This window comes from Lipotes vexillifer, unplaced genomic scaffold (assembly GCF_000442215.2).
Source record: "Lipotes vexillifer unplaced genomic scaffold, Lipotes_vexillifer_v1.1 scaffold481, whole genome shotgun sequence".
Classification (NCBI taxonomy): Eukaryota; Metazoa; Chordata; class Mammalia; order Artiodactyla; family Lipotidae; genus Lipotes; species Lipotes vexillifer.
The window spans coordinates 1,031,276-1,042,835 of NW_006789873.1; the positions used below are offsets into that span (position 1 = coordinate 1,031,276).

The 11,560-nt window shown below is 42.1% G+C and overlaps 1 protein-coding gene across 3 annotated transcripts in view; it reads right to left on the reverse strand.

The window, feature by feature from the left end:
- The window catches only part of GPC3 (glypican 3), a 452,076-nt gene that overhangs the window by 65,153 nt on the left and 375,363 nt on the right, over positions 1-11,560 (reverse strand). For all 3 annotated transcript variants that reach the window (XM_007462877.1, XM_007462876.1, XM_007462875.1), the window contains one exon: positions 1,679-1,838. In XM_007462877.1, the coding sequence (XP_007462939.1) occupies positions 1,679-1,838 (160 nt within the window). The remainder of the gene's footprint in view (positions 1-1,678; positions 1,839-11,560) is intronic.

Below are 11,560 nucleotides of genomic sequence, written 5' to 3' on the forward strand. Positions count from 1 at the left end.
GGGAGAAGAGTCAAAGACAACTTCAGCTTTAAGCCTCAGCGACTGGGAGAATGGCAGTGGCATTAGGAAAGTAAGGATATCAAGGGAGGAGCCAGTTTGGATGGTCCGCTGATACGTTTGATTTCTGACACACAGAGCTGGGGGTAATGGTGGGAAAGCCAGGAAGAAATGACTAGCAAGCAGCTGGAGATGTGGGATGGGAGCTCAGGAGAGCAGTTAAGATCGGAGGTAATGATTTTAGGAATTATCCCCATAGTGGTATAATAGTTAAAGAATGCTCACTGCAGCATTATCCACAAGAGCCAAGAGGTAGAAACAACCTAAATGTCCACTGATGGCTAAATCGCTAAAGAAATCGTGGTGCAAACATGTAGCGGAATATTATCCAGCATTAAAGAAGGAAATCCTGTAGTCATATGCTACAACGTGGATGAACCTTGAGGACGTTACGCTAAGTGAAACAAGCCAGTCACAGGAGGGCCACATGATTCCACTTAGATGAAGTTGCCAAACCCATAGATGCAGAAAGCAAAACGATGGTGCCAGGGTTTGAGGGAGGGGGAAAGGGGAGTTAGTGTTTAATGGGGACAGAATTTCAGTCACACAAAATGGAAAAGTTCTGGAGACCTGCCGTACAATCTGCATATTATTAACAATATTGCACACTTAAAAGTTTGTTAAGAGGGCAGATTTCATGCTAGATTTTTTTTTGCCAGAATGGAGGAAAAAAAAAAAGAACTTACAGAAATCATAAAAAAAAAACTGAAACTGCCAAAATGGATAAGATCTGTGTTTTCTCTGGAAAAGAGAGAAAAGATAGAGGCTTAAGGAGAGACCCAGTTTCAGGTAGGATTAGAAAGAACTAGTGAAGGAAAGAGGTTGAAAAAGAAAGAGGAGCTTGCCGGGTCTCAGAGGCCATGGGCAACAGGATTTCAAGGAGAAGGCTGTGCATTGCAGAAGGAAGAGCATGACATTGGAAGTCTTAAGACCCAAGTTAGATTTCCAGCTCTGCCATTTAGATGAATCTCATTTCTTCTCTGAGCCCCAGTCTTATCTGTAAAATGGAAACACGAACACCTATCCATACAAAAGTATTTTGTAAATTGGGCTAATCGATACAAATGTGACTTGTGAGGGAATATTTTTTTGTTGTGCTTGTTTTGCCTTCTTGACAGCATCAGCTCTCTATTTTTCTTCTATCTGTTTCCACCTAGCTGTGCAGTTATGTGTCATAGCCTATCAGTGTTAGACTACTTGTGAGGGAAAAAACCAATTATGACATTCTAAAAAGAGAGGGTCAGCTAATGTCTTTTCCTTTGAAAGTTACCCCATCATTAGTTTTCACCAGACCCTCAAGATTGCATTTCTTTTTTCATCTCTTTTTATAACTGAGAAGAACCAAGGAAATCTCCAGTAGGAAACAGAGCCAACTGATTTAGGGCAGTTCATTTTAGACAATGAGGAACAGGAAGTTACCCTCTACCCAGGTCCAGAGATTTAAAAGAAAAGAAAGGATACCTGAAAACTTCATTTCCTAGAGTGTAGTCTTTCCTTGAAGAATTGATGGCATTGTGTGTTGCAGAGATTTTAGAGGAGTTATAGAGAGCCGGTTCAATTGGCATTTAATTCCTAAGCATCACCATTTTAGCTCAGATTTGAGCCAGCACTAGTAAGTTACCTGCAAGGAAGCGGAGCTGGTTCTTCACTTTCATCATTCCATCACCAGAGCCTCCGATACACTCATCTTCATCATCGCCGCAGTCTCCACTTTCAAGCCCTTCCTCATCAAGGTTTTTATCCGAAACTCTACCCTTGGGCACAGACATGGTCCTCAGGAGCTGAAAGAAAACAACCTGGATTGTAGCAGCTCTTCATATTTCTCAGGCAGGGCTATTATTAACAGCCCTGTTATTAACAGGAGGCATTAAAAAATGTTAAAAGAGTTACACAGAGGTTTTAAAAATCATTTTCAAACGTAAATAGACGTACACTGCTTATACTCTCTAGAGTTGCATACTTCTGGACCCTTCCATAGCATTTGACACGATTCTCCACCCTTCCACTCTACTTCCAGCATCCAGTAGCCAGAGTGCATATTGTATCAGAACGTTCCCATGTCTTAAGTTCCTGAAAGCCTCCACGGGAGGAGAATTCACTGATGAGGAACTTAAGACATGATAGGCGAGGCATATTTATAGGCTCAGAGAACACCACGTTCAGAGAACACCACGTTCAGAGAACATGTCTATGGAAGCCCTCTCTAACTATATTTACATTCACTAAATTAAAGCAACAAACGCATCCCACCAAATGAAGAGAACAGCAGTGACATTTTATACACATTTAAATGAATACTTATAATTCATTGCCTCGTATTATGCCCTGACCACTAGAAAAACTTTAAAAATATCTCCCTCTTCCACAATTTCAATAAGATGCTTTGAAATTCATTTTGCTTCATTGTAGACCAAATGCCTAATAAGAGGCATGTCTGTTTTGCCCTTCAGTTTCTGGATTTTGAGCCACACAATCAATACCTTTCTAATTTTATAGTGACTCCCGCCTCCCGAACGTCTCTCCATTGACTCAGAAGCCCAGCTCACAGCATGGGTGGTCTCTGAGAGCAACCTTACTTTTCCGCACCCTCTCCCTCCAAGGCTGTAATCCAACACCCTCTATTCCTCCTCTAGCTTCTGCCACATCATCCATTTTTAGTTCTAAATCTCAGTCCCACCTTCCAGTTTTAAATAATGGACAACAAAAGATGATGGATATGCAGAAAGTGAGATTTCTGTGACTGCAGAAGAGGTATCTGGAAGGAAAAAATGCTGCATACATAACACAGGCACATCTTGGTTTTTGTGGCTTCCACTGTCTGTGTTCACTGTCACTGCAAAATATACTCTTATGTTCTCCACCTGTGATTTAGCTGTTACACCATGATCTACTTGCAACAAGCTACGTATCATAGAGAAATATGCCTGCAGGTTGGTTTCTCTTTTTAAGCAAAGAAAGAAAAGTCCACAACAAAAAGTTGGTTCCTTACTGGCCAACGACCTCTAATGTTGTCTGAGAAGCAAAGCCACCTCCCATCTCCCACTCCAGCAGCACCTCCACCCTGCTGCTCTAAGGCACATGCTTTGCTACCCCACCTCCCAACACCACACATCTAAACGTATAATACACACACACGTAGCAGGATAAACTACACCAGCAGTTCTCTAACTTTTAGAATTTAGGACCCCTTTATGCACTTAGTGGGAATCCCAGGGAACTTCTGATTATATATAGTTATAACTATCCACGTTATCATCTTATAAATTTTAACTGAGAAATTCAAAAAATTATGTAATAACTAATTTAAACATAACAATAATAAACCCATGATATGTTAACATAAATAGCATTTTTGGAGTTGAGGAAGATGGCGGAAGAGTAAGACGCGGGGATCACCTTCCTCCCCACAGATACATCAGAAATACATCTACACGTGGGACAACTCCTACAGAACACCTACTGAACGCTGGCAGAAAACCTCAGACCTCCCAAAAGGCAAGAAACTCCCCCACGTTCCTGGGTAGGGCAAAAGAAAAAAAGAATAAACAGAGACAAAAGAATAGGGACGGGACCTGCACCAGTGGGAGGGAGCTGTGAGGGAAGAAAGGTTTCCCCACACTAGGAAGCCCCTTCGTGGGCGGAGATAGGGCAAAAAAAAAAGAATAAACAGAGACAAAAGAATAGGGACGGGACCTGCACCAGTGGGAGGGAGCTGTGAGGGAAGAAAGGTTTCCCCACACTAGGAAGCCCCTTCGTGGGCGGAGACTGCGGGTGGCCGAAGGGGAAAGCTTCAGAGCCACAGAGGACATCACAGCAACAGGGGTGTGGAGGACAAAGCGGAGAGGTTCCCGCACAGAGGATCAGGGCCGACCGGCACTCACCAGCCCGAGAGACTCGTCTGCTCACCCGCCGGGGCGGGCGGGGCTGCGAGCTGAAGCTCGGGCTTCGGTCGGAGCGCAGGGAGAGGACTGGGGTTGGCGGCGTGAACACAGCCTGAAGGGGGCCAGTGCACCACGGCTGGCCGGGAGGGAGTCCGGGAAAAAGTCTGGAGCTGCCGAAGAGACAAGAGACTTTTTCTTGCCTCTTTGTTTCCTGGTGCGACGGGCGCGAGCCGCGGCTATCAGCGCGGACCCCAGGGACAGACATGAGACGCTGAGGCCGCTGCTGCCGCCACCAAGAAGCCTGTGTGCGAGCGCAGGTCACTATCCACACCCCGCTTCCGGGGAGCCTGTGCAGCCCGCCACCGCCAGGGTCCCGGGATGCAGGGACAACTCACCCGGGAGAACGCACGGCGCGCCTCAGGCTGGTGCAACGTCACGCCGACTTCTGCCCCCGCAGGCCCGCCCCGCCTCCGTGCCCCTCCCACCCCCCGGGCCTGAGTGCGCCAGAGCCCCCGAATCAGCGGCTCCTTTCACCCCGTCCTGTCTGAGCGAAGAACAGACGCCCTCAGGCGACCTACACGCAGAGGCGGGGCCAAATCCAAAGCTGAGCCCCTGGGAGCTGTGCGAACAAAGAAGAGAAAGGGAAATCTCTCCCAGCAGCCTCAGGAGCAGCGGATTAAAGCTCCACAATCAACTTGATATACCCTGCATCTGTGGAACACCTGAATAGACAACAAATCATCCCGAATTGAGGAGGTGGACTTTGAGAGCAAGATATATTATTTTCCCCCCTTTTCCTCTGTTTATGTGTATGTGTATGCTTCTGTGTGAGATTTTGTCTGTATAGCTTTGCTGTCATCATTTGTCCTAGGGTTCTGTCCAACCGTTGTTTCTTTCTTTCTTTTTTAAAAAACTTTTTTCTTAATAATTTTTTATTTTTATTTTTTATTTTAATAACTTTATTTTATCTTACTTTTATTTTATTTTATTTTATCCTCTTGCTGTTTTCTCCTGACATTTTCTCCCTTTTATTCTAAGCCATGTGGAAGAAGAGCTCTTGGCGCTCCAGCCAGGGGTCAGGGCTGTGCTTCTGAGGTGGGAGAGCCAAATTCAGCACACTGGTGCACAAGAGACCTCCCTGATGCACGTAATATCAAACAGCAAAAATCTCCCAGAGATCTCCATCCCAACGCCAACACCCAGCTTCACTCAACGACCAGAAAGCTACAGTGCTGGACACCCTATGCCAGACAACTAGTAAGACAGGAACACAACCCCACCCATTAGCGGAGAGGCTGCCTACAATCATAATAAGGCCAAGGACACCCCAAAACACACCACGAGACATGGACCTACACACCAGAACACAGGCACTAGTCCCCTCCACCAGGAAGCCTACACAACCCACTGAATCAACTTTAGCCACTGGGGAGAGATACCAAAAACAACGGGAACAACGAACCTGCAGCCTGCAAAAAGGACACCCCAAACACAGTAAGATTAGCAAAATGAGAAGACAGAAAAACACACAGCAGATGAAGGAGCAAGGTAAAAACCCATCCGACCTAACAAATGAAGAGGAAATAGGCAGTCTATCTGAGAAAGAATTCAGACTAATGATAGTAAAGATGATCTCAAATCTTGGAAATAGAATAGAGAAAATGCAAGAAACATTTAACAAGGACCTAGAAGAACTCAAGAGGAAACAAGCAATGATGAACAATACAATAAATGAAATTGAAAATACTCTAGAAGGGATCAAAAGCAGAATAACTGAGGCAGAGGAACACATAAGTGACCTGTAAGATAAAATAGTGGAAATAACTAAGGGAGAGCAGAATAAAGAAAAATGAAAAGAACCGAGGACAGACTCAGAGACCTCTGGGACAACATTAAATGCACCAACATTCGAATTATAGGGGTCCCAGAAGAAGAAGAGAAAAAGAGAGGGACTGAGAAAATATTTGAAGAGATTATAGTTGAAAACTCCCCTAATGTGGGAAAGGAAATTGTTAATCAAGTCCAGGATGCACAGAGAGTCCCATACAGGATGAATCCAAGGAGAAACATGCCAAGACACATATTAATCAAACTGTCAAAAACTAAATACAAAGCAAACATATTAAAAGCAGCAAGGGAAAAACAACAAATAACACACAAGGGGATCCCCATAACGTTAACAGCTGATCTTTCAGCAGAAACTCTGCAAGCCAGAAGGGAGTGGCAGGACATATTAGAAGTGATGAAGGAGAAAAAGCTACAATCAAGATCACTCTACACAGCAAGGATCTCATTCAGATTTCATGGAAAATTTAAAACCTTTACAGACAAGCAAAAGCTGAGAGAGTTCAGCACCACCAAACCAGCTTTACAACAAATGCTAAAGGAACTTCTCTAGGCAAGAAACACAAGAGAAGGAAAAGACCTACAACAACAAACCCAAACAATTAAGAAAATGGGAATCGGAACATACATATCGATAATTACCTTAAATGTAAATGGTTTAAATGCTCCCACCAAAAGACACAGACTGGCTGAATGGTTACAGAAACAAGACCCGTATATATGCTGTCTACAAGAGACCCACTTCAGACCTAGGGACACATACAGACTGAAAGTGAGGGGATGGAAAAAGATATTCCATGCAAATGGAAACCAAGAGAAAGTTGGAGTAGCAATTCTCATATCAGACAAAATAGACTTTAAAACAAAGACTATTACAAGAAACACAGAAGGACACTACATAATGATCAAGAGATCGATCCAAGAAGAAGATGTAACAATTGTAAATACTTATGCACCCAACACAGGAGCAGCTCAATACATAAGGCAAATACTTACAGCCATAAAAGGGGAAATCGACAACAACACAATCATAGTAGGGGACTTTAACACCCCACTTTCACCAATGAAGAGATCACCCAAAATGAAAATAAGTACGGAAACACAAGCTTTAAACGATACACTAAACAAGATGGACTTAATTGATATTTATAGGACATTCCATCCAAAAACAACAGGATACGCATTTTTCTGAAGTGCTCATGGAACATTCTCCAAGATAGATCATAAATGGGTCATAAATCAAGCCTTGGTAAATTTCAGAAAATTGAAATGGTATCAAGTATCTTTTCTGACCACAATGCTATGAGACTACATATCAATTACAGGAAAAGATCTGTAAAAAATAATAACACATGGAGGCTAAACAATACACTACTTAATAACGAAGTGATCACTGAAGAAATCAAAGAGGAAATCAAAAAATACCTAGAAACAAATGACAACGGAGACACGACGACCCAAAACCTACGGGATGCAGCAAAAGCAGTTCTAAGAGGGAACTTTATAGCAATACAACCCTACCTTAAGAAACAGGAAACATCTCACATAAACAACCTAACCCTGCACCTAAAGCAATTAGAGAAAGAAGAACAAAAACCCACCAAAGTTAGCAGAAGGAAAGAAATCATAAAGATCAGATCAGAAGTAAATGAAAAAGAAATGAAGGAAACGACAGCAAAGATCAAGAGAAATAAAAGCCCGTTCTGTGAGAAGATAAACAAAATTGATAAACCATTAGCCAGACTCATCAAGAAAAAAAGGGAGAGGACTCAAATCAATAGAATTAGAAAGGAAAAAGGAGAAGTAACAACTGACACTGCAGAAATACAAAAGATCGTGAGAGATCACTACAGGCAACTCTATGCCAATAAAATGGACAACCTGGAAGAAATGGACAAATTCTTAGAAAGGTACAACCTTCCAACACTGAACCAGGAAGAAATAGAAAATATGAACAGACCAATCACAAGCCCTGAAATTGAAACTGTGATTAAAAGTCTTCCAGCAGGGCTTCCCTGGTGGCGCAGTGGTTGAGAGTCCGCCTGCCGATGCAGGGGACACGGGTTCGTGCCCCGGTAAAATATGAACAGACCAATCACAAGCACTGAAATTGAAACTGTGATTAAAAATCTTCCAACAAACAAAAGCCCAGGACCAGATGGCTTCACAGGCGAATTCTATCAAACATTTAGAGAAGAGCTGACACCTATCCTTCTCAAACTCTTCCAAAATACAGCAGAGGGAGGAACACTCCCAAACTCATTCTCTGAGGCCACCATCACCCTGATACCAACACCAGACAAAGATGTCACAAAGAAAGAAAACTACAGGCCAATATCACTGATGAACATAGATGCAAAAGTCCTCAACAAAATACTAGCAAACAGAATCCAAAAGCACATTAAAAGGATCATACACCATGATAAAGTAGGGTTTATTCCAGGAATGCAAGGATTCTTCAATATACGCAAATCAATCAACGTGATACGCCATATTAACAAATTGAAGGAGAAAAACTATATGATCATCTCAAGAGATGCAGAGAAAGCTTTCGACAAAATTAAACACACATTTATGATAAAAACCCTGCAGAAGGTAGGCATAGAGGGAACTTTCCTCAACATAATAAAGGCCATATATGACAGACTCACAGCCAACATCGTCCTCAATGGTGAAAAAGTGAAACCATTTTCACTAAGATCAGGAAAAAGACAAGGTTGCCCACTCTCACCATTATTACTCAACATAGTTTTGGCAGTTTTAGCCACAGCAATCAGAGAAGAAAAGGAAATAAAAGGAATCCAAATCGGAAAAGAAGAAGTAAAGCTGTCACTGTCTGCAGATGACATGATACTCTACACAGAGAATCCTAAAGATGCTACCAGAAAACTACTAGAGCTCATCAATGAATCTGGTAAATAGCAGGACACAAAATTCATGCACAGAAATCTCTGGCATTCCTATACACTACTGATGAAACATCTGAAAGTGAAATTAAGAAAACACTCCCATTTACCACTGCAACAAAAAGAATAAAATATCTAGGAATAAACCTCCCTAAGGAGATAAAAGACCTGTATACAGAAAATTATAAGACCGTGATGAAAGAAATTAAAGATGATACAAATAGATGGAGAGATGTACCGTGTTCTTGGATTGGAAGAATCAACATTGTGAAAATGACTCTACTGCCCAAAGCAATCTACAGATTGAATGCAATCCCTATCAAAGTACCAGTGGCATTTTTCACAGAACTAGAGCAAAAACCTTCACAATTTGTACAGAAACAGAAAAGACCCCGAATAGCCAAAGAAATCTTGAGAACGAAAAGCGGAGCTGGAGGAATCAGGCTCCCTGCCTTCAGACTATACTACACAGCTACAGTAATCAAGGCAGTATGGCACTGGCACGAAAACAGAAATATAGATCAACGGAACAGGATAGAAAGCCCAGAGATAAACCCACACACATATGGTCACCTTGTCTTTGATAAAGGAGGCAAGAATATACAGCGGAGAAAAGACAGCCTCTTCAATAAGTGGTGCTGGGAAAACTGGAGAGTTACATGTAAAAGTATGGAATTAGAACACTCCCTAACACCATACACAAAAATAAGCTCAAAGTGGATTAAAGACCTAAATGTAAGGCCAGAAACTATCAAACTCTGAGAGGATAACAGAGGCAGAACACTGTATGACGTAAATCACAGCAAGACCCTTTTTGACCCACCTCCTAGAGAAATGGAAATAAAAACAAAAACAAACAAATGGGACCGAATGAAACTTAAAAGCTTTTGCACAGCAAAGGAAACCATAGACAAGACCAAAAGAAAACCCTCAGAATGGGAGAAAATATTTGCAAATGAAGCCACTGACAAAGGATTAATCTCCAAAATTTAAAAGCAGCTCATGCAGCTCAATATCAAAAAAACAAACAACCCAATCCAAAAATGGGCAGAACAACTAAATAGACACTTCTCCAAAGAAGATATACAGACTGCCAACAGACACATGAAAGAACGCTCAATATCATTAGTCATTAGAGAAATGCAAATCAAAACTACAATGAGATATCATCTCACACCGGTCAGAATGGCCATCATCAAAAATCTACAAGGAATAGGGCTTCCCTGGTGGCGCAGTGGTTGAGAGTCTGCCTGCCGATGCAGGGGACACGGGTTCGTGCCCCGGTCCGGGAAGATCCCGCATGCCGCGTACCGCAAAAAAAAAAAAAAAAAAAAAAAAATCTACAAGGAATAAATGCTGGAGAGGGTGTGGAGAAAAGCGAACACTCCTGCACTGTTGTTGGGAATGTGAATTGATACAGCCACTATGGAGAACAGTATGGAGGTTCCTTAAAAAACTACATATAGAACTACCATACGACCCAGCAATCCCACTACCGGGCATATACCCTGAGAAAACCATAATTCAAAAAGAGTCATGTACCAGTATGTTCATTGCAGCTCTATTGTCAATAGCCAGGACATGGAAACAACCTAAGTGTCCATCAACAGATGAATGGATAAAGAAGATGTGGCACATATGTACAATGGAATATTACTCAGCCATAAAAAGAAACGAAATTGAGTTATTTGTAGTGAGGTGGATGGACCTAGAGTCTGTCATACAGAGTGAAGTAAGTCAGAAAGAGAAAGACAAATACCGTATGCTAACACATATATATGGAATCTAAGGAAAAAGAAAAAAAAAAAAAGGACATGAAGCACCTAGGGGTAAGATGGGAATAAATACGGAGACCTACTAGAGGATGGACTTGAGGATATGGGGAGGGGGAAGGGTAAGCTGTGACAGAGCGAGAGAGTGGCATGGACGTATATACACTACCAAACGTAAAACCGATAGCTAGCGGGAAGCAGCCGCATAGCACAGGGAGATCAGCTGGGTGGTTTGTGACCACCTGGAGGGGTGGGATAGGGAGGGTGGGTGGGAGGGAGAGGGAAGAGAGAAGAGATATGGGAGCATATGTATATGTATAACTGATTCACTTTGTTATAAAGCAGAAAGTAACACACCATTGGATAGCAATTATACTCCAATAAAGGTGTTAAAAAATAGCATTTTTAATGAAAAATAAACATATTTTCCCCTGACATAAAACCATTAGAAGAAGGGTGGCATTGTTTTACATTTTTGCACATATCTTTAATATCTAGTTTCATATGATAGATGGGCTGTCATATCTGCCTCTCCCTTCAATCTGTTGTTCTATGTTGTTTTGGTTGAAACATTTGCAGAGAATCCAGCCTCTCACAGGTATGTATCACAGGTATGTAATGGGAAAAGAGAGAAGTTCTTCATAGCCTTTTCAGATAATTGTGGATATTTTTCACTGATACTCTACATAAAAATTCAACAAGGAGGAAAGCTTACTTGCAATGTTGAATATGAAACCATGTAAATAAAATTTTCATGTTCTGTTACATTAAAATCCATTGGTACGTTTCGAACTTTGAATGGGCCTTTTACCCATTTTGTCTCATGCATGGATCATCCGGAAAATACTGGTTTACTGAGTTCTGCAGGTCTTCCAAATGTTGAATCTTTCATTATATTATTTATTTTTTATTATTATATTATTTATTTATTATTATTATTATAAATTTCAAAAAATCACATTGATTGGGCTTCCCTGGTGGCGCGGTGGTTGAGAGTCCGGCTGCCGATGCAGGGGCCACAGGTTCGTGCCCCGGTCCGGGAAGATCCCGCATACCGTGGAGTGGCTGGGGCCGTGAGCCACGGCCGCTGAGCCTGCGC